At 35.8% G+C, this 25331-nt stretch overlaps 1 protein-coding gene across 1 annotated transcript; it reads right to left on the reverse strand.

Annotated features, from left to right (window-relative positions):
- Window positions 1-15509: 15509 nt before the first annotated feature.
- Window positions 15510-16078, reverse strand: LOC149256559 (ubiquitin-like protein 5). Its single transcript, XM_089460778.1, has one exon. It carries the CDS (start codon window positions 15932-15934, stop codon window positions 15713-15715), a length of 222 nt encoding a protein of 73 aa, XP_089316904.1. The 5' UTR covers window positions 15935-16078; the 3' UTR covers window positions 15510-15712.
- Between the last annotated feature and the right edge of the window lie 9253 nt (window positions 16079-25331).

The following is a 25331-nucleotide window of genomic DNA, read 5'->3' on the forward strand; positions in this document are numbered from 1 at the left end:
TCTTCACATCCATCTGGTGGATCTTCCAACCCATCTCTGTGCTATCAATATAATGGAGCGGATCGAAGTATATCGAGCCACGGGAGTGAAGGTCTCCTCATAATCAACTCCCTCTACTTGGGAGAACCCTCTAGCCACAAACCTTGCTTTGAATTTCTCAATGTTGCCATCTGCAGCATGCTTTACCTTGTAAAGCCATCTGGAAGTAACCACGGATTTGCCCTTAGGCCTCAGCACCACCTCCCAAACATCATTCTTCATGATAGAAGAATACTCCTCCTGCATGGCCTCTCTCCAGACCTACTGGCTAGCTGCCTCCTCATAGCTAGAAGTCTCAAAGTCAAGGATGTTGGTAACCATCGCCATATAGCTACAAAACCTCTCAGGTGGTCTACTCTCTCTGATCGGCCTCTTCGGCTCAGCAACAGATGTGGCATCTCTCAAGGTGTCCTGAAGCCACTTGGGCTTCCTCTTCCCTGAGCGTACTTCTCCCACCGGAGAATGAAACTCCTCCTCCTCATCATCATCAAGAGCCTGAACTCCTGATTGTCTGTCTGTTGTCCTCCTGCCTGCACCTGAACCTGTAGAAGCTGAGGTAATGTTTGAACTGTCCATCAATGGACTCCCTAGTGAACTGCTTTGCATGCTGCCCGGAGCACCACCCCTCTGGCTCGGTGAGCCAATGCTCACTGACGGACCTAACATCCTAATAGATGTACCTCCTGATCCTCCTGATCCCTGCCCACTGGATCCCTGCGACTGACTCAATTGCTGCTGAGGGTCTGGCTGATCCAGATACTCTAACTCCCGTGACCTCCTAAAGGCCCTGTCCTCCTCGAACTTCACATCCCGTCTGACAACAACTCTCCTATGTGCAGGAATGTAATTCCGAAAGGCCTTTGAGGTCTCACTGTAGCCCACAAAGATACCCTTCTCTGCGGTGGGCTCTAGTTTGGTCCTCTTCTCCTTGGGTATATAGGAGTATGTAATGCATCCAAAGATATGAAGATGACCAATATCAGGCTTCTTCCCAGAGAAAGCCTCCTCCGGAGTCATGTGCCCCAAGGCACGATGCGGACTCCTGTTCTGCAAGTAAACAACTGTGTTTCAGGCCTCTGCCCACAAGAACAATGGAAACCCCTGATCATGTAACATGGCTTTGGCAGCCCCTATGATGGATCTGTTCTTCCTCTCCACAACCTCGTTCTGCTGGGGGTTGTAAGGAACAGTGAACTCCCTCCTAATGCCTTCCTCCGCGCAATAATCAACAAACTCTCCAAGGGTGTACTCTCCTCCATTGTCCGACCTCAGGGACTTGATCTTTCGACCTGTCTGTGTCTCCACAAGAGCTCTGAACTCCTGAAACCGCTTGAAGACCTCACTCTTGGTCTTCAAGAAATAAATCCAGGTCCTCCTGGAGTGATTATCAATGAATAAAACATAGTACTCATATCCACTCAAAGAAACATGAGACATCCGACCGCTCACATCAGAATGAATCAAATCAAGTATCCCAGTCGCTCTGTTTTCACTGCTAGGAAAAGGGGATTTGGAAAACTTGCCCATCGCACAACCTCTGCAAGTATCAAAGTGATCAGTACTAAAATCCGGCACACCTGTAGTGATCTCCCGCAATGTCCTCAAGGCTCCATGATACATATGTCCCATCCTGCGGTGCCAATATCACACAGCTCAGAACTGCTAGCTCTGCTGTCGGTACTACTGCTCAATGCCAAAAGGGGCTGGAATGCAAACTTGTACACCTTTGCATGGCGTACACCTATCACTCTAGCTGAATCAGCTGGAGTGCCCCTGGGATACATCAACACCTGTCCTCCCCTGAACAGTACCGCATATCCTCTGTCCTCCAAAACTGAGACGAATATGAGGTTCTTCCTCATCCCTGGCACATAAAGAACATCTGACACTTTCAAGGGAGGTTTGGACTCCCTCTGAAATGTCAGTGTCCCCACCCCGACTGCTCTAACAACTCTGTCATCACTGAGTACTACCTCAATATCAGTGCCACTCTCTGAAATCCCTGAGAAGTACTCACAGACTCCTGTCATATGACGTGAAGCCCCACTGTCCACATACCAGATACCTGAAGATGCTCCGCTAATCGAGGGAAAAGCATGCTCCCTCTGAACCTGTGTGGCAGGTGATCCTGCACTAGAGGACTCACACGTAGTGAACGCAAACTCCCGGTCAAAACGACCTGCAAAGTCCTCAATCTCTGTTGAAGCTGCCACGTCCTGGTTCTTCCCCTTCTTCTTCTTCTTCTTCGGACACACAACTGCATAGTGTCCCATCTTTTGTCAATTCCAACTGCATAGTGTTCCCCTGTACGGCCAGCATTAAATGCGCTATACATACTACAATAAATGCGTTGTACGGCCCTCGTTTTGCGTGAAAAAAAAATCAAGAAACTGCTCCTCGATTTTTGTGCAAACCACTCCTTGAAAATCGTGCCAAAATCTGCCTTTCATTGTGTGCTGAATCAGCTGTACAAATCTGCTCAACTACTGCCTTGGAATGTGTGCCAAGCTGTTGTCTCCTTCTCCTCCCTGTTCAGAAATCTCTCTTGCTCTCTTGCTCTCCTTCTCTCAATCTGCTCATGAAAGAATGAATGACCTTTTCCTCCTTTTCCTCCTTTAATCTAACCCCAAGTGACTTTTGGGTGATCCCTAAATCCAATGGCTGAAATAAATTGAAATCTAAGGCTGAGATTAAATGCTCATTTAAATCTCACTTTTTCTTTTTTAATTCACCCCACTTTAATAAAGACCCACTTAGTCATTTATTTCCAAAGTCACTTTTCCTTTCTAATTTTTCATTGACTTTATAAAAGTCACTTTAAAATTAGACTCAATAACTTTATCACTTAAAGTCACTTTTAAATTAGATTTAACTTTATAAAAATTATAAAGTTACTTTAGGAGAAAAATTAAATTCTTTTGGACACTTTTCCCTAGGCCAAAGATCAAAGCCTAAGGGAACCACCTGTCCTCCGGTACCAAATTTCAACACTGATTTATTTATCAGCACCCACTAAAATGAACCTCCAACTCCCTGTTATGCAAGCACCAACTTGCACAGACCTATTGATCCTTTTTTCATACAATTTTCATACTCAAACCATGAAGGCTTTCCTTCTTTAAAAATAACTCCTTGTCTTGTTCCCCGAAATAACCTATTTCAATACACCTTTGATTCCAATTCCATACACATTATGCTCATTCTTTGGTACTTTATAAAGAATTTAGAGTTGCTAATTTTAGTTTTTAAAATTAGTTTAACTTTAGCTCTAGAATTAAGTAAAATCTTTTTTTTGTTCATTTATTGTTTAATTTATAGATCTATTTGTGTTATGCATGTGAACAATCCAATTGTCTTCCCTACATGTTGTAGAATAACTTTCTAAGTCTTTGGTTGTTTTAAATCCAATCTAGTTTATAACAAGTTTTAGCAAAGCTCTAATTGCAGTTCCATATTTGGTTAACTGTCAAATATGGCATAAACCTCCAAATTTGGCATACAGTAACAAAATATTGTCCAAATCAAGATTGTAGACCAAGTTCTCTACTAGCTTTAGTAGTCTGCCAACTATAGCAAATTATGCCAAAAGCTTTGAATCTTGTATCATGGGCTAAACATTATTAATCAGTTAAGTCTCAGCTCTCAAACACTATGTGCCCAAAGCATTCTGCACCGAGGGCTCGAACGGTAATTAAGATTGTAGAATGGTCATGTTCCTTTGTCATATGTCCACAACGATTATTTAAATGACCCTATGGCCCAAAGCGCTTAACATAAGGCGTCTAAAGGCCTAAAGCACAAAACAATCACAAGATATACACGTTTTCCATGAACCATTTAACACGAAAACATTGCAAAATGTGACCCTAGCACGATTCTTGATGCCTTGAATGATCGCTGGTTGACAGCGATATTGTTGTCCCTCAGTCTATCAAACTCGGCCTATCCTGAATTGTGTCTTCCACATGGTTTTTGCATTCGATTTTTGTGGGTTTCGACACACAATTTTTGCCTTTAGTGGTGTTGTGGTGTATAGTGATTTTTCCCATGATTTTGTAGTTTCAATTAAGGCACTATGATTGTATTCTAATCCATGCTAAATGGATTAGCGGTTTATCAATTCCATCGGATATATATAATACTTTCTTGTTTTCTTTGTTTCAGGTTTCTAGAATAAAATATTTATGTTAATGTGTACGATGTCATTGCATAATTTTTGTTTAATTAAGAATCTATTTGTGATATTTATGTTAATGTGTACGATGTCATTGTATATGCTTAAAACCTACATTTGGTATCAAAGCACTTTTTGCTTCAAGTGGGCACTTCTGTGGCTAATGGATTTTGTTCGGATCTGTCATAGACCCTATTATAGTGTGAGAGATGTAGAATTGATTCTTGCGGTGAGAGGAAATGGCAAGCAGTACAAAGAAAGAGATCAATAAACGCAATGGGTAGATTTTTTATTTGTGGAAGCTCAAAATGGAAGATCTATTATTGGACAATGATCAATGTATTGGTGTGGATTCGAGTAATGCACCAACAAGGATGTCGAGTAAAGAGTTGTGAAAAAATTTAAAGACTTTGTATCAATCTAAGTCAATGGTGAACAAATTGTTCCTATAAAAAATGTTGTATAACCTGAGGATGAAGGATGGAGACTCAGTGACAGAGCATCTAAATGTTTTCAATATTGCGGTAAGTCAGTGAGTATCTTTTGATATTAAGATTTCCAACAAAAATAAGTTTGTCATTTTATTGTGTTCTCTACCAGACTCATGGGATAGTAAATCAACTATTTTAAGTTTGGATGATATAGTCTCTTCCTTGTTATCAGAGAAAATGAGACAAGAAAATATGGAAGTCGAAACACAGTTGCCAACCAGGATAATATTGAGAGGGGGGGTGGATCAGTGTTATGATAATTTAAAAACTTTCTTGCACAGAGGAATACTTAACCCAGATAAAAACAATCAATTAGCACATCAAACTCACAAATCATGACACAAGATATACCGCAAAAACCCAACTAGGAAAATTGTTAATTCTTTTATATTATGGTGCAATCAATGCTACAATTTTAAGTACATCAACTTGTAGGTTACAACCCACTAGAAAGTTTCAACCCTCTTTCTTGCTACAAGCACCAACTTGTTGGTTTCTCAAGCTCCAACCTAAAGGAAGCTCCAACTCCCTAATTTGTCAGCACCCACCGAAAGGAAGTTCCAACTCACTATTATGCAAGCACCAACTTGCACAGCCCTTTTAATCATTCTTTCATACAATTTTCATACTCATACCATGAAGGATTTCCTTCTTCAAAGATAATTCTTTGTCATGTTCACCAAAATAACCTATCTCAATACACCTTTGATTCCAATTCCATACCCATTATGCTCATTCTTTGCTGCTTTATAAAGACTTTAGAGTTGCTAAATTTAGTTTTTAACATTAATTTAACTTTGGCTCTATTTTTCAATTAAATCTTATCTTGTTGTTCACTTGTTCTTTAATTTATAGATCGATTGTGTTCTACATGTGAACAATCCAATTGTCTTCCCTGCATGTTGTTCTGGAATCACTTTTCGAGTCTTTTGTTGTTTAAAATCAATTCTAGTTTATAACATGTTTTAGCAAAGCTCTAAATGCAGTTCCAACTTTGGTTAACTACTAGATATTGCATCAACCTCCAAATTTGGCATACAGTGCCAAAAGGTTGTCGAAATCAAGTCTATAGACCAAGTTCTCTACTAGCTTTAGCAGTGTAAAAGCTATAGTAGATTATGCCAAAATCAAGATTGTATACTGACGACTATTGGCCCTCTTATGCCCTTATCATATGCTCGAAGCACTAGTCATATTCATGAAGCCTCAACTCTTGTATCGTAGAATAAACAGTATTGATCAGTTAAGACTTGGCTCTTAATCACTATGTGCCCAAAGCTTTCTACATCGAGGACTTTATAGGTAATCAAGATTGTAGAATGGTCCCATGCCTTTGTCATATGTCCACAACACTTATTTAAATGGCCCTACAGCCTAAAGCGCTTATCATATGGCATCTGAAGGCCCAGTGGACTAAACGAACACGGGTCACACTTTTTCCATAAACCATTTAACACACGGAAACATTGCAAAACGCAACCCTGGCATGATTTTCGATGCCTTGACAGATCATTGGTTGAAAGCAATACTTCCATCTTTAAGTCTATCAATCTCGACTTGTCTTGAACTTTGTCTTCCACATGATTTTTGCCCTTAACAATGTTGTGGCAAAATGATTTTGTAGTTTCGATTAACGAACTATGACTGTATTCTAATCCATGGTAAATGGATTGGCGGTTTATCAACTCTGTGAGATATATATAAGTATACTTTTTCATTTTCTCGGTTTTAGGTTTCCAAGATAAAATCTTTATCTTAATGTGTGTGATTGCCATTGCATAGTTTTTGTTTAAATAAAATCTATTTGCAACAATAAATTGTATAGGGTCAAGACCTACATTTGGTATCAAAGCACTTTTGGCTTCAAGGAGACACTTTTGTTGCTAAGGGATTTTGTTCAAGTCTATCATAAACCTTATTATAGTGGGAGATCTGCAGAATTAATTTTGTGGTGAATGGAAACGGCAAGGAATTCAAAGATAGAGATCAATAAATGCAAAATGGAAGCTCAAAATGGAAGATCTATTAGTGGACAAAGATCAGTTTATTGATATGGATTTGAGTAATACACCAACAAAGATGTTGAATAAAGGCGTTGTGAAACAATTTGGAGACTTTGTATCAATCTAAGTCACTGGTGAACAAATTATTCCTATAGAAAAAGTTGTATACCATGGGGATGAAACATGGAGGCTTAGTGACGGGGCATCTAATTGCCTTCAATGTTGTGGTCAAGTCAATTATTTTCTTTTGATATTAAGATTTCAGATGATAATTTTATCAATTTATTGTGTTCTCTACAAACTCATGTAATAGTTTGGTTGTTGCGATAGATAGTAATTCAACTACTTTGAGTTTCGACAATATAATCCCATCCTTATTATCAGAGGAGATGACACAAGAAAATATGGAAATTCAAAGCACAAACGCTTTATCTATAAGAGGACACTCCCAAAACATAAATAAAAATAAGTCAAGTTGAAGATCTAAATCTAAAGGAAGATCTAAATATCTAGAAAAAACTTGTAAAAGGATGTTCTAGATGCGAAAAAGGACATTACAAGAATACTATAAATCCAAAAGTGTTGAGAAATGGAAGGAATATGATGATACTCATTCTTCAAAAACAAAAACTTCCTCAAATAAAGGAGGGGATATACACATGTAGATCATGAGGCATGGTTGGTTGATTCAAAGGCATCCCTTTATGACTCCTCAAAAGGAGGGTGTTCTATGAATATGAAAAATATGATGATGGTGATGTTTTCTTAGTAGATGACCTGATAACCAAAATCCTAGGATGAGGAAAATTCAAGTTGAAGATCATGAGTGGAGGGATTAAAAAACTCCCTAGTGTTCTACACTAAACAAAATTGTCCATAAATTTGATTTTTGTAAGCAAGATGAGTGATGCAGGTGTAAAAATAGTGTTTGAAAAGGATATTTGCAAGATGGTTTGACGGACAATGGTATTGCTTAGGAGAGATCAGATTAGGAGTGTATAAAGTGCTAAGAAACACTATTACTAATGGCTGCAATAGTTTTGTTGTTCCTGAGAGTGGAACAAAAGGAAAAAACTCCTATAGTTAAAAAGAGACTATGTTGTGGCATCAAAGACCAGGACATAAATGGAGAGAAGGGCCTTCCAATACTACACAGTAATGGTATGATAGAAGGTATGTTTAATTGCTCTCTGGATTTTGATTTTTGTGAACATTGTTTATATGGGAAAGAGAATCATGTAAGATTATCCTCTTGTGCTACAAGATCAAAAGGAATACTACAGTTGATACACAGTGGTGTGTTTGGATCTATATCAATTCCATCAACTAGCATCATTTTGTTTATGGCCAAGGTTATTGCATGCATTGTGCTTAACAAAATCCCCACTTGGTACCCACCCTTTAAGCAACGCCTATGGAACAAGGGAGGTCTCACACAAGGCACCAATGGGGGTCTACGAGAACCAAGTTTTTGTAACTTGATGAGGGATAGAAATCCGCACTGGCCATCATCTTACTGTGTCCAAACCAAAGAGTACATATAAAGAACATTCACAAATATTGGTAGAAAATATAACCCATTATCAACAACAAAAATTTAAAAGAAAGGGGATGTATTATAGGATATATTATGAGTCTTGGATCAAAAGTTGTCCCTAAAAATCGCGTAAACAATCAATTTCAACAGATTACACAACAAAGGCAGAATATGTGACAGCTACAAAAGCAACCAAGGAAATTGTGTATATACATTGTACATTGCTAGGCTCTCAGGGCAAAAAAAATACATACTCCAACCAACGCTAGCCTATATCACATTTGTTCATATACATTTATAAATAGGGTTAAATAAGAGGAATTACAAGTCTTTCCTCTCCTCATCCCCATCCCACTCTCTTGTTTCCCTCAAATGAAACTAGCCTTCTAAGAAACCATCATTAGTATTAAAAGAGATGTGATTCTTTTTGGTGCACATCGTAAATAGGATAAGGTAAGATTGTGAAATCATCCCCTTGGCTCCATTTTCCTCTTCCCTTCTAATGGACTCAGCCCATTAGTTTCTCTTTCTCCATCAATCACTCTTAGACCACTATTTAATTTTCAAAAGCATAATTATCAAAAGCACATTTCTAGATTATTAAAGGTAACTCCAAAATTAGATGATTCTACATTAATGAGAAAAGGGTATATAAAACAAGTGATGCAAACTTTGGTTTCATATTCCAAGGTTGAGTGACTCATCTTATCCACCTATGACCCTTCAATCTCCATTATTTTACAATATTTACAGTTAATACACAATCTCAAAGGATTATCTACCCAACACCCCACCCCACTCAAGTTGAAGGGGTGTGTGTATGTGTGTTCAAGCATCATTCTAAAATTTCAAACTTTTCTATTTTGAGTGCTTTGGTGAAGATGTTGGCAATTTGCTCAATTAGGGAACAATGTTTCAAATGAATTGTCTTGGCCTCTACATGATATCGAATCAAATGATACTTTTTGTGGATGTGGTTAGTTCAATCATGGAACCTAGGATTCTTAGCCAACTTGATTGCATAAGTATTGACAACTAGAAAAGGAGTTGAATTCACTTATTTCTCCTGCACATCTTCAAGTATTTCCTTGAGCCCCACTATTTCTTTTGTTGTGTCTACAACCACCACATTTTTCCTTTATTATGGAATTTGTTGGAACTAATTGTTTGTGTTGACCTTAGAGTACGTAAGTCCTTCACACGCCTTTTGCATGAATTTGGAAAAGGTGCCAAGAACAAATGAGATATTTGGTCTAGTGGTGGTAAGGTAGATGAGGCTTCCCACAACCTATTTGTACATGGTTGCGTCCTCAAATTCATTCCCCTCTTTTGATGTGAGTTTCAAATTTTGATCCATTGGAGTAGAAAAAGGTATGCATTTAGTGATGCCAAATTTGTTCAAGAATGGAGTTAGAACCAATTATGACACCATGTCAAAGATAACCCCTAAATTGGATGACTCTACATTAATGAGCAATAGGTATATAAACAATTAACGTGACCATTGGTTCATATTCCAAGGTTAAGTGACTCTTCCTATCCACCTATAACTCTTCAATTTCCATTATTTACAAAATCTACAATTAACACAAAATCTTAATGAAATATGTGTCCAACATCACAATGTATGCCTATAACCATCATCAAAAGAAACGTGTATATGAAAATCAACCCAATATTTATTTATATTAATATGTATCTACTTTGAGAGCTTGGCATGGCAATATAGTTCAGCACACCTTTTTCACCAACTCACCAAAACATATATTTCCATCTTGATCCCATCTAGCACATACCATAAATCATTCATAAGATTCATTTCGTTGTTTCTCCAACCCATCCTTTCAAACTCAAACATTCTCCTCTTTGGTAAATGGTCCCTGGGGATATCCATTTGGAAAAGGATTTAATGCACAAGAAGTAAGCAACATATAAAGCCTTACTACTAGGGTGTCCCATTAGCAACCTCTAATAACCATACCATAAAGCAACCAAGGCATGCCACAAGGCTTTAATGTCAAATAAGGAGCATTGTCCTCATGTTTATATCTTACCACAATCATCATCTATCTTTACTAGATAGATCCATCATCTCATTGTATCATAGACATACCATTAGACATATTATCATTCACTCTTCAACTTTGATCCAACGAATTAAAGATTGCAAGTATCATTGTGGGCTTGTAAGTAGCATTATTATACAATAATAGCTTGTCCATTAATTCCATTGGTAGTCCAGCAACCATCTCCACAAGCCAGCGTTAAAAAAGCCCTACATGATAAAATTTGCATAATATCTAAAACAATTCTTGCTATAGTTTGAGAGACACCAACATTATTCATAATCGTGAAATTCAAAGGCCTATGTCACAAATCCTTTTATTCATAATCATGAAATTCAAAGGCCTATGCAACAAATCCTTTTCGTTGAGCATAAATTTGTGCAATGTGAGCGTCAACTTATAGAGTGAAGCCCTCAACCACCATTTTCTTCGATAATTGGAAACCTCTACCAATTTACCTTCATCACACGACCCCCTAATCAATGTGTGTGATTAATGTCAAAGGAAATTTCTCAATCAATGTGTCTAATTAATGTCAAAAGGAATTTCTCGTTCTTTAGCACTTGTCGAAATCATAGATGTTCTTTGTATAGCATTTGCTTTCCAATGTCCAATTAGATGTTCTTTGTATATCATTTGCTTTCCAATGTCCAATTAGAATGGCAAACAAAAACATGAGTAACAACCAACCTTATATGCAACCACATTCAATAATCATTATCCTCTCTATTGTCCAATATTCGTTAAACATGAGAAACTCCTACTAATTGTTTCATTAAATCTTAAAATATTTGCAACAATTTCCTGTAAGATCCACATATCAGAAAATTGAGTGTGATAGGTTTGCAAACATGTATTTTCCAACATTTTGTTGTTGACAATAAAGCAAGCCTCCAAGTATTACTCATAGTGGTGTTGATGTAGTCTTCGTAGCAACATTGGTCTATGGGATAGTCTAGAAGCACATTTGAAAACACGTTTTAGAAAGAGCATAGCACCTAATGTGTTCACATATAATGTTATTATTAATGGATACTGCAATTTAAGAAAGGTCTGGGAGGTACCTATTTGTGATGTACCTTTTGATGATGAAAGACAATCACTAATAGTTTTCTCAATATCACAATATTTGGAAATAATATTCATTAATCGATATTCTAATTAATTGTAAGGACGTGCCATAGGCAAAGATAGATGCATCTTTAAAAACTCTTCCTCCTCCCAGAAAATGTGAGATATTACTACTACATACAATATCCTTTCAGGGCAGAAAGGAATCACAATGTGATTTCTATAGTGTCTAATACAAATATACTCAAATCCCTTCATCTATTTTATCATCATATCCTGAATTCACTAAATCAAATTTGTTTGTTTCTTCATGGTGTGTTTGTTACATCTTTTGATACAAACCCAACTCACAAGACTATCAACAAACAAAATGCTTAAGCAACTCTAGGATAATGTAATCTTGTAGTCCAAAAGCCACTCTTCTTTCACCTATTTTTCAATAAAGAAATAAAATGGACATCACCATAAAATAACGTCTCTCTTCATTCCATCAATGAAACGTACAAAACAGCCTTCTCATATATATATTTAGCTATATAAATCACCTAATCGAGGCTGGTTGAATTTGAAGTCATTGTAAAATGAATTTGAAAACATTTTCTTAGAAACAAATCTGAGATCTATGCACATCTTTCGTTGTTTTTTCCTCCTACTAGGCTTGCCTTTGATCTTCTTGTGATTATCTGAGAATCGTCACCAAAACTAAATATACTCGATTAAAATCTCGCTATTCGACCCAAATGGACTTCTAAACAATGCATTAACACAAAATGTTGGAAAGGCACTCGAGAAAACTATGAATTATGGGTTGTTTGAGACAGCTCCAACAATCTACTTAGAGGGCATGTATGAAGTAAAAACATCCCCAACATGATCTTGACACATGAGTCGTTGTCTTGAAGATGAGAAATGGGACTCTCTCGTGTACAACGATCTCTACTTCAGCGACTCTAACCAGCCATGCACAAAAGGTTGTCCAAATCAGAACATGTAATGATTGTCATCAGTCACAAAGAGGATCTAGATGGTCATTTAAATCTCGAAAACTTCTAGAACCTGTGGCTGATACTTGGATATATAAACTAACATTTCCTTCCATGGAAGATAGTTCTCTGGTACAGATTGCCTAGATTGGTTGACAATTCTCAACTAGTTTTTGTGAAAATAAACCTTCATGGGCCATTTCTCTCAGTCAAAAATAGTGATCTCATGGCAGCACAACTCATTCTCCGGTTTAAATTCTCAATGGAGCTCTTGTGCGGGATAACTGCAGCTAGCAAGCTGTTCCCACAATTAAAGTGTGGAATGGATTCCAGTGAAATACACATACATCGAACTGCAAATTGTGCAAGGAATAACCCTTTCCCAAAGTCATCAACTTCTGTAGAAATGTCTGTTAACACTGTAGAAGAGTGGATTCATAATCACACAATTTTTTTATTTCTATAGAAAATTTCATGGCCAGATCAAGTTCTGTGGGAAGCATCACTCGGTGACTTGGGATAATATCCTTGAAAACAGCCACAGAAGAAAGCAGTGCAAGTTTCAAAATGTTTTTGTCCTCATCACTGCACATCTCTACTAATTCCAATTTCCTTCACAGTTAAAATATGTTTCTCTAAAAGTAGCCCAGTTCCAATCTCTGCTATCTGGACTTTTTGTTGAGCAAACAATTCGTCAATAGAAAGGTCCTTCTCCAGTTCCTTCAGCATTCCTCACTTTTGTGCTTTGCTTTCTTTGACCTCATTTGGCACATTCACTCATCGTCAAGTTTGATCTGCAATACGAAGAAGAAGAGCTAGAAGGACAAAGAGAGGAAAACAAGTCGAAGATTCTTGGGATCATCTCTCTCTCCATACGTGTGAAGTTAGGGCTTTGTTGCTGCCAGTTGCAAGATGCCGAAATTGCAGGGCTGAAATTCTGAAGTGCAGTTGCAGGGCCAAAAATCTAGGGCTAAGTTGCAGTAGGTCAAAGTTTGGAAGCTGCCTTGAAGAAGACTTTGTTGGGGGCTGACTTGGTGCCAGGGAGGATCTTGGGCTTTGGTCTTTGGGTCTTGGAAGTCTCATTGTAAGAAGATTCTATAAGAAGAGAAGCATTCTTTCTGAGTTTTCCCCTTGGAGGGGTTTTTCCCTATCTTGAAGCCTATATCTTGTGTAATTGCTTGATGAACAAGAACTAATAAAAGTAATAAAAGGCCAACATATATCACAAGTAATTATCAAGTTAAAAAAAATTATTACAAGTAATTATCAAGTTAAAGAAAATTATTACAAGTAATTATCAAGTTAAAGAAAATCATCTCTAATACATAAGCCTCCTGATTTTCCAACACCAATAATTCAATACATGCATTCACTATCACATATGAGGAAGAAAGACCACAAAATCTCTCCATTAGTAACTCATTAATTTCCTCCCTTTTGTTGCTTTTCAACAGGCATTCAAAGAAGAAGGGGAAAGAGCGCAAGGCTATCGACTCTTATGGTGAAGATTGACAATCAGTCTAATGGTAGGTTACAATGACATATCATATTCATTAGGATTTCCTTTCATTTTGATTGACCAACCCTGCTGACTAACCTCATAGACCATATTGACATAACATGTAGATGAACTGACCTTGCAAGCCATACCAAGGCTAGAGAGAGAATTTGAATTACTGGTAATAATAATAAGCTAGGAGAACTCCACCAATGCATAATTACGTATATAAAGTATCTTGCATAAAATTACGTAGATGTACAAACTTTTCAATCTTTTTTAACAGCAAAATATAAGTAGCAAAGACAAGGGCACAGGCAGTTACAAAAAGGCACCCTCCAAGCCCTGCCCTCTTTAGATTTCTCAGAAATCTTGTTTATAAGAGGCCCAGCATTAGCAGTTTACAAAACACCCTTACACACAGGAGTACACAGTAGCAGTCAACAGATAATGACAGGAGAGTATAAAGGTAATATATGTTATTCTTAGTAAGAGATTCAATGCAGATAGTGCAATGGCGCAGCCTGTTGCCCAAGGTTATCCCTTGACACCAGCGCAGAGTACTTAAGGAGCGGTACCCTTAAGGAACTGGCTCATTCGATCACTCGACTGGCTTATTCTTAGTCCAAAAATAGATAGTAAGGACAAGTCAACCCAAATAATCAATTCATACTACCACCTTACCCACTGCTATTTAGACGTACAGAACCATCCCAAATGAGCACCTTTACAGGTTTACCGAGGGATTACAAACATACAGAATAGGGCTTTTAATAGATAACAGGGATGTTTCAGCAGATTACAGGCATGTTTTAAGTCGACAGCTATATAACAGGGATGAAGTAAGCAGAGGGATGTATCAGCAGATAACAAGGATGTATTAACAAATAACTAGTATGCTGATAATTACATCCCTGACTGGCAGAATAGGCTTTCAACCGACTGGGTAAGACCTGAAATCGACATATCTAATGGGTACGTCTATCTTAGAATAGTGCATTAACTGGCTTGCTTACTTGAATAAAAGCATTAATTTGGCACTTCAATACTCTATGACGGCACAAACATGGATGATGGATGACTGAGTGACTGGCTTCCTTGAATCAATGGTGGTACTCAATAAGAAAATTCGCCGCCCATCTTAGATGATGTTTGAATATGCATAATTTCACAGTAATAAAGACAGCTAACATTCGATTTGTCAAATCTCTGTTAGTTACAGGATCTACAATCAGGTTACATATCAGCATTCATGACTACCACAGGATTCAGAAATAGCTCGACTTAACAAAGACAGCCTTTCAACGAGGAAATTTGCTGGGCGGGCCTTACAACAAAATGAATTGGTTTGTAAACTTAATGTTTTGGCATCTCCATCATTCTTATGGCTTCAGATTATTTATATATCCATAAGACTTTCAACAATATATACCCATGTAACGGGATAAGCAATCAATTGTGTTCCATCTCAGAATTAAGATTTCGGTAAAAATTTAGGAGTAGAAACTCTGACACCCAGATCCTAAATTTCAAAAAAAACCAGAAACCCTAACTTCAAAAATTAATTAAAAAAAAAATTATCAGAAATCGCAAAAAATAACGAACATATCACATTATTTGCACCCATTAACAAAGGTCCGCAAGCGATTAGATAAAAACGCTTAACCGCAGAAATTTTTTAAACATATCAAAGGTTGCATCGTTTTATAGAAAACCCAGTTATAATACACAATTATAATGACATAATACCGAAGTTAAAGGGTCCATCGTTTTACAGAAAACCTAGTTATAATACACAATTATAAAGATATAATACCAAAGTTCAAAGGGTCCATCGTTTTACAGAAAACCTAGTTATAATAGAGTTCAAGGCCCATGCCATCATGGATTTCGTAGTCTTTCAGGGTTATATGATCCTTGTAGATATTGTACCATTTCTGAATTCGGATCTTATCGGGGCGGGTTCCCGTCTGTGCAGCGACGAGCTTCTTGAGGTCTCCGATCGTATCATCCTCATTGCACTTCACCCGAACCTTCTTACCCAACCGATCGTTGAGCACCACTTCGATCATTTTCGCTTCTCCCTTTCTGCAATTCCTTAGCAAAACCCCTCCGCAGGTTTCGTAGCGATGTCCGGGTACAACAGTGTCGTCCACAGGTTGCGATGCTATTTAAAAACGCGCATTTACATCAACATTTATACAACTACGAACGATAGCAGGTTAGTCCCACGTTTAAATAAAAATTAGTGAAAATGGCGGTCACTAGGTATTTTATTAATAAAAAATTATTAAATTATAATTTTATTTTTAAATGATTATTATTATTATTATGGTTGAATTATAATTTTATTTAGTCATTAGATGTTATGTGCTATCAATTTAACCGAGGATCTGATTTTTCAACTTGTCTTGACGATGAACGATACTCTTTGGTTTGAAAGACTACATTTAAAAATCTTCTCAACAAATTATTATTGTTATTTTATTAAAAATATACATATTTTAATTATATGTATATAATAAAAAATTAATTAAATTTTTAATTTTGAAGATTTATTTTTTTACTATGGAGATTTTTAATTTATGAATAGGTTTTGTGATACATATTGATTCTTAGAAACTAATTTTCGTATTAATCACATCACATCATCATTGTTTATTGGTTGATGTTTCAAACCCTTTAATGTAATTCATCATCATGACCAAGATATCGCATGTCCAAAAAATAACAACTCATGTTCATATGGTATTTCAAAATTCTAGGCTACGAAATGTGAAGAATTCTCCTCTAGCAAGAACAAAGGTTTGGCATGGAATAGATTTGATCCCCTCAATTACAAAAACGAAGAAGGAAGAATCCCCAATCCATTGTGCCAAGAGATCCGACTGGTCAAATCCCAACACACGAGTTCTAAGGGTCAAAATGACATGCCTCCCCTCAAAGATGTTTTGATTCAAGAAAAAATGGTCACGGAGAAAGATGTTACATTGGAAGAGGAAGAGGTAAGTCATTCCTCTAAAAACACTAGGAACCACCAGGGATCTTTGGTTTATTGATTTGCAGATGAAAAATCAAATGGTGAAAAGGTTATCCTTGAAAAACCACATAAGAAAGTAGGTCATTACACAAATAGAGATGTTAGAATTCAAAGAACGACAAAGAGCTAGGTTCTCAAAGGTCATTGGAATTGGCCATTTAGACAACCCCTAACAAACCCAAGACAACAATTCAAGGGGTGCAGAAAATGAAACCACGCCTGCAAGAAAGGAGAAAAGGAAGGAAGGTGATATTGCACCTACAAAAAAGGTTGAAGGTGATAATGCCTCCTCCTCTCCATCATTTTCACAACTATTAAAGAAAAACCACATCCTTCCTTCCTTTGACAAGAGGTAGGAAAAGATCGCAAAGAAAGAAACTCCAACTCCTAGAAATCTCCAAGCTTTTTCGATTTATTAAGAGTGTTTTTCTATAATTCTTGATCATTCTTTGGTTTTGTATTAGTTTGTGTAAAGGGCTAGGAGATGTAATCTCACCTTTTATCAATTGGTATGTGTGTAAATTTTGTCAAATTTTGCAAGCCTTTTGGCGTATTTACGCATATAGACATAATGGTTTAGATATCAAAGAAATCAGAGATTTTGATCCATTGGGTATTCTGAGGAGTCGTGTGTGTGAGTTAGATCGCTGAAATAGCCCCTCTTTTGGTAATTGTTGTGTCCACAACATAGATTTTTATAAAGATCACGTTCTCTTTGTTATTAAAAAAAATTATAAAAAGAATTAATATATGAGTTAAACATACATACATTTAAAAAGTCATGTAAAAAATAAAGATTTTTATCTTTGGAGATTCATCCTCACTTTACCTTGGAGATTCTTAATGTAAATAGGCTTTGTCCCAATACCATGGGTTACTAATACTAGAGGCCCAAAAAATCACACACCTCATGTTCATATGGCATTCTTTTAATTAATCAATTTAATTAGAAAGGGAAAAAGACATAACTACTTTTGAGATATATCTCAAAAGTTGATTTGTGGCCACTATCAACATAGATCCATCTTAACTCCAAATCTACCAAGTGTCGGAGAGGGATCAAATCCCTTGAGATGCAAGCCTCCTTTAGAGTCGAAAAAAAATTTGATCCCTCTTGGCACTTGGTAGATCTAGAATTAAAATGGATATTTTTTAAAATATAGATAATTAGTTATTTTATGACTAAATTATAAGCATAATTTTGTTTTTTTATTTGTTAGCTAGAATGATCTCCTTATCATGTAATATAGGATTAATTTTATCCATGGGTACTATATAATTGGTACTATATAATTTTAAAGAAAAAAAAAATTATAATTAAAAAATAATAATAAAAAAGTTATACGTTAATTTTCAAAGTTATTATTTGAGTTCAGATTATTTAACTATTTTTAAAATTATAACAAAAATATCAAAATAGTATAGATAACTACCTATTTTGTTTGATTTTAGAAATATGTATTTTCTTGAAAAATGATTTAACGATATTTTAGTAAGTGTATCTGAAATTATTTTTGGAATTGTCTAGGAAATATTGAGCCTCCTTTCCATTCATAACTGCAATAATAAAGTTATAGGAAAGAGTCATAGCCCAAATTTAAAAGTACTGAAATTTGGTTGAAAGAAATTAGGTATAATATAAGGGTAAGTAAGGATGTTTTTCGTTTTTGGTTTTTTTTGAATTTATATAATATATATAAGTTAGAAAATTGTATAAAAGAAGTAGGATGTGTAATTATTGATTTTTTATATTTTATATTACATTTTGTATTTAATTTTGTAAAGGAAATATAATATTTTATATTTTATATTATATTTTGCATTTAATTTAATTTTGTAAAGGAAGTCGAATATTTTATGTTTTAGTTAAATTACATTATATTTTACATTTATATATGTTTTAAATTGAATATTGATGATGATGATGGTGGTGGTGGTTAACGTCCACTGAGACCAAATTGGTCTATCAGACCTACAATTTTCTTAATTTTTATTTGTCTGGCTCCTCGTCTTTCTTGGCGAGATTGGTGTTGTAGCTTTCTTTTTTTTCTCTACGGTCTTCCAACTTCCTTTATCTTGCATCTCCTTCATCTCTTCTGGTTCTTGGGACATTGGTGTCTTAGCTTCGCGATCTATTGTGTTCGTTCTTTTGAAAATAGTCGGAGAAGAAGTTTGGTTTAGGAGATTTGCTTTGCTGTTAAATGGAGATTTATTTTCTGCGGTATTCGAATCCTCATAATTGTTGATTTGTTGGGGCGGGCTTTCTCCTTGCTTGTTTTGAGAGTTGTTTCTTTCTTCCCTGATTTCTTGTGACTCAGAGTTTTCTCTGAGTTGACATTTTTCTTATATATTTTTTTCTATATTTAAAAATTATTGATAGACTTACAACTAAGAATATTTTAGAATATTTCTTAAATCTATACCTTCCATCTAATAATTAATTATTGATAACTAAAATAAAATTTTAGAAATCATATTCCAAAATAAAAATACTTATTAACATAAATATTATAAAACAGATATAAACTAACATGGTTAGTAAATGTCCATAGACATCAATCATAATAAACATCAAAAAACTTACTTCAACATACATCTCAAGTTGTTAAAATTAAAAAATAAATCATAAGGATTAACTAATTATTATTATTATTGATAAAAAGAATTAATATATAAGTTAAACATATATACATTTAAAAAAAACATGTAACAATATTCTTAATCATGGAGATTCTTAATTTATAAATAGGTTTTGTTATAATACTATGGGACAATATCATGGTTTATCAAGACCTCATACCCCAAAGACAACTCATTTCATATGACACTTGTTGCATTTTTTTAATTAACGAATTTAAGTAAAAGGGAAAAAGCGACATAACTATATCTGTGTATACTACTTAAAATATTCTAGAATATTCTATGGACGTTAAATCCCTATTATAAACCCAATAATTATTGATAGTTAAATTAAAATTCTAAAAGTCATGATTCCAAATAAACATACATATCGACATAATTAATAATAATAAAATAATATAAATTAAATTAATCAAACTCACCTACCCACGAGGCGTAGATTAAATGGTGGCAGTGTGTTCTGTTAAGGTGCTCCATGGCAAAAAAGGCATTAGGGGCAAAAGTCCAATCATGCTAAGGGTTTTTGTGGCCCAAGCCGGGTGCGATTCCAGAGTGATTTTAACGGCTTAGATACCCCTAAGTCACAGCTACTCAAATGACACACTAGAAGTGTCAGAAATCTTAGGACTCACATTACCTAATAAACAAACAAAACAAAACAAAATAATCAAACTCACATAAAATTTCAATAACCACAATATTATCATTCTAAAAATAACCTACACAATTTTTTTTCAAAGATATAGCCTACACAAATTTTAAAAATGTTTTGTGATTAAAATAAATTACATGTTATAGTTGCCTTTAATCTTATATCTCCCAAAAACAAATTTGACATACATATCCTTTTGCAGTCTCTAAATCTCTCTCCCTTCCTACTTATTATCTTGTTGAATCATATTATAATAACTATACACATAATTACATAAAACTCTTGTATGAAAAATCACCTTCCTTCACTTAAATGCCCGCATCCCTCCCCTTGTAATCTAATCAAAATTACCAAAAAACATCCTATGTTATCTATATATGTATCAATTTGTTTTTTGGTCTTTGAGTCCTCTAATTTTGGTTGGATTGGAAATAACATATAAATAATTTTACAAAATTTTAAAAGCTAAAAGAATATATTTTAATTGAATAAATGGCACCGAGAGAACCATGGTTGTGAGCTCTGCAACCATAGTTTTCGATCGAAATGTGGTTGCACGAGCTCCTCGCTTCAGTAAGGGCCTAAAGGACAAATCTATCTCCACTCAACGGACAAATCTACACCATGCAATTCTAGATCTGCGAGTTTTCCGCTCAGATTCAAGTAGAAACCCTCAAATCTCCATGTTAGTGTATGGACCAAGCAATCTTTGCCCCGATGATGCATTTTCTACTCCAGATCCAGTAATTTTCTCAGTCTTGGTAAATCTAATTTCTGAGGGTTCATTTAGTTTGCAGGTCTTAAACACAGATCTAGTTTCCTCTCTAGCATTGAGAATTCAAGAGAAGGTACAAACCCCTCACGAATTTTTTCAAATTATTCATGAAAGTCGTCAGCTTCAAGAGAAAATGTCCCTTAGGGATTATAACATTACCAAGGATGCTTGGATTCACACTGTTGCTAGAATTAGAGGGGGGGTGCATCTTCCTCAGCCCCGTCAATATCTTTTAAGGACGTTTTGAATCATGGGTTTTCCTCACCAAACCCCAAAGATCTTGCTAGTCCTACATTTGTGGTTGATCAGAAGGTTGAAAAACCTTCTCTTGAGGTTAATAATATTGCATGCAGTTTCATTGTCAACGATTATGAGTGAGAAGGGATTATTTGCCACTTTAATGGCTTTTTTCCTTCATCATCAACTCTTTAGGAGTGGGTTTATCAGAAATTGTCTCAGGATGTAGAGATTCTTTTTTTTAAGTTTTTTTTTTTTATGGTCTTTGAGAAGATGGAGAATAGGCAGAAGGTTTATGGCGAGGGTCCTTGGTTTTGGGGTCGAGCTGGTATTTCCTTTGAACCTTGGTTCCAGGACTTTAGCCCTCTTTCTATGTCATCTATGGCAACCCTAATATGGGTTTGGCTTCCCAATTTTTTCCGTCCATATGGCTTACCTAGTTGTTTTGGAGGATATAGGCAATTTGTTTGGACATTTCATCAAAATCGACGTTGAGCGAATTGCAAAAGGAATCATGAATTTTGTTCGTATATGTGTGGAAGTGGACCTTAGCAAAGGTTTACCAACAAAAATCCTCCTCAAATGGAGAGGTAAGGTTTACGAACATCCAACGGATTATGAAAATACAAATTTTTGTTGTAGAAATTGTCAACAACCTGGGCACCTTCAAGATGCCTATCCTCATTTGCAAAGTCACCCTTTGCAACTAGAAATTAAAAAGAAGAAACGTGGATGGAAATATCATAAGGGAGCCAAAGCTTCCAAGTCCTTTGTAGCTTACAGGCTAAAGAAACCCATAACTAGAATGCACATAATGAAGGAACCACTCATCCAAACTCAGCACAAACCCATGATGTGTCATCCCATCCAGTGGAGGAGAAAGATCACACATTGGCCAATTGATTGTGTGATGTAGCCAGTATTTTGGGACCACAAATGAGTGGACACAAAGGCACCCACGAATTTGATCATTCTGATAGTGATAAAGAGCCAAAAAAATATGTTGGAGCATGAGGTATCGGGGACATCTCAAGGAAAGGCAATCATTATACAATCTCTACAAGATCTTGTGAAACCCTCAGATTGGTTAGACATCCAGAAAGGAAAGGCAAAAAGGAAAAATAATCTTGATTCCTAATCCAGGAAGAGAGCAAATGTAATGATGTTTATTGTTCTTCTAGTATAGGGAAAACTGTGCAGGCAAATGAGGCATGTTGGTAAATGATTTAAATCTTTTTTTGTTGATGAATATAATGTTGACTTCCAAAAAAAAACTAATTAAATGGCTATTTCGCTAATTTTTGAAAGCTAAAATAATATATTTTTCAACTAATTAAATGGCTATTTACAAAATTTTGAAAGCTAAAATAATATAGTTAACTAATGAAATGGGTAATAGCATAATAAGTAACAAATAATGTAAATAAAGCCCGCGGGCTTTGGATTGACGGTGAATGGGTGCACTGTTAAGGTACTCCTTGCGATAGGTCACTGGTTCAAATCCCCCGTGGGTGCTTACCTACCAAAAAAAAATGTAAATAAAAAACTAATTATTTTTATTAATGAAATGGTAAATATTATTTGAAAATAACTAGCCTTGATCCATCTTAGCTTTGAATCTACCAAGCGTCGAGAGGAATCAAATATCTTTTCACTCTAAAAGAGGTTTCCATATCAAGAGATTCATCCCTTTCATCACTTGGTAGATTTGAAGTTAAGATGGATCTAGGTTGGTTTAATTTCCCCTTTTAAATAAGCTATATTCCATATGAATACCATGGGTTCTCATAAACTTGGAGCTCAAAAACCATTAGTAACTTGATGATCTGAATTTTTGAAGGGACAAAATAAAATACAAATTTAAACAAAAACACATAGATACAACGAAATAGAACTTCAATTAATAAATAACAACTGTTGAAAATTGTTTACATGCAGAACGGAAACAAACTAGCTCAGGCGATGGTAGTTTATCTCTAAAAAGAGATGTGATGGCTACATGCCTTCTAAATTGGGTTACAATGAGGCTCATAAGCATTTTTATCATGAAGTAATAGTGAGAAACCCCAAACATCCAAAAATCTAACCCTAAGAGATGAAGCACCAAAAGGTATGGGCCTCAATGGGGTTAGTTGGAACATTAACTTCCTGTGGTAGTAACTTTGGCATACAATATCTGTTTGGCACGCGTGATAGCCCATTAAAAACTTTTATTCAAGGAAAACAACTTTTGATTGCAAACATCGTTAAAGACTAATGTTTGCCCAAAAACGTCGTTTAGGGCCTCAAAACAAATCTAGAAGTTCATGTCCTGAAAAATTGCCAAAAATAGAAATTTGTCGAAATAGGAAATTGAAAGGAAGTAGTGTTGGGGGTCCAAGTGGAATAGGAAGGTGGCGATTCATATCCACCTAGATTAGTCATGCCCCCTTAGGAAGCAATGGCCCCCATTGCGTTGAGTGCCACCATGAGGTGGGGAAACTTCTGTTGAACTTGGTCCCTAGTGAGCCACTTGCCTTGGTGTAGGATTTGGTCGACTTTGACAACCCAATATAGTTGGATCCTTTGTTGGAAAGTGTTCTTAATCTATGCGTATGTGATTTGATTAGTTGTGAAATGTTCAATGCAATTTGAGTTGAGCTATGTCGGTGCCAGCTGCTCAGCAATGTATGATGTGTCCAACAATGGTGGAAAGTATGGTCAAAGGTGGTTCACATTGAATACTAGGTGTAGGCCAAGGAATGGGGGGATACTTAGATCAAAATTGTTGTCACCCACATATATCCCACTCGAGGACCTATTTTTATTTCTATTTTGGTAGCATCCTCTTACAGATAAGGCATCTCCATTTTGGATTCCCATGTTTTTCCATCACATCTCCTCCAATAGCAAGGATGAGATTATTCCATCGAACATTAAAGTAGTTTCATTATTACCTATAACAACAACTAGACTACCCCACAAGTCTGGTAGAGAACATAACAACTGACACACTTCTCTCCATCGGAAATCTTAATATCAACTGATAATAGTTGACTTGCCATAGTATTGAAAGCATTCAGATACTCTGTCAGTGAGTCTCCACCCTTCATCCTCAGGTTATACAACTTATTTTTCAGGAACAATTTATTCACTGGGGGTTTAGACTAATACAAATCCCTTAACTTGTCCCACAAATCCTTTGTTGTAGCTTCCCCTGAAACATTCAACAACACTAAATTTGAGTGACACGATCTTATTGCGCTCTTTGACTTTTGATCAAACTTGGTCTAGTCTTTTGTTGACATCCCTTTTGGTGTAGTACTCAAATCCACAACGATCCACTGAACTCTATCCACCAAAAAATATACCATTTTGAGTTTCCGCAACTCAAAAAATTTCCCATTGAATTTCTTGATCTATATCTTTGAACCGCTTGCCATTTACTTTTCACCTCAAGAATCACTTTCACGGATATCCCACTGTAACAAGGTCTACCACAGGCCCAAACCAAATTCTTAACCACAAAGGTGTCCCCTTGAAGCCAAAACTACTTTGATACCAAATGTAGGTTTTAAACTTGTACAATTTAATTACTACAAATAAATTCTTAATTAAAACAGAAAGATGTAATGAAAAACACACACATTAACACATAGATTTTATCTTGGAAAACTAAAACCAAGAAAACTAGCAAGACTTTTTTTATATATATTTTCTATATAGTGTTACAATACAATATATATCTTGCAACATCCATGAACTACCAGCCAATTTACCTTAGATTAGAATACAAGCATAGTTCCTTAACTGAAACTACAAAACCACCATGCGCCACGAAATCACTTTTAGTAAATATTATGCGCAAAAACTACCCAATTTTATTTTATTTATTTATTTTCGGGACCGTTCCTTGTGCAGGATGGTAGAAACCCCCTTACAAAGCCCTCAGACAGGGGGGTCAACATGTGAAACTAGTTGTGAAAAAAGTATAACACATACCCACAACTTTTGTGGTAGTTATTCATAGAGTTTCATTCTAAGTAGTGTTGAGTTGAATGTAAGTCCATGATAATAATCCATGAGATTGATTAGGAAAGAATCCATAAGTGGCCTCACTGCCAAAAGAATGCTTACAAAGAATGG

This window comes from Pinus tabuliformis, chromosome 7 (genome assembly GCF_031772625.1).
Source record: "Pinus tabuliformis cultivar Carrire ecotype Pingquan chromosome 7, CPIR1, whole genome shotgun sequence".
In the NCBI taxonomy this organism is placed as follows: Eukaryota; Viridiplantae; Streptophyta; class Pinopsida; order Pinales; family Pinaceae; genus Pinus; species Pinus tabuliformis.

Bases quoted from the DNA above. Each gene is read 5' to 3' on its own strand.
- LOC149256559 (XM_089460778.1), bottom strand. From the start codon at position 15,934: ATGATCGAAGTGGTGCTCAACGATCGGTTGGGTAAGAAGGTTCGGGTG.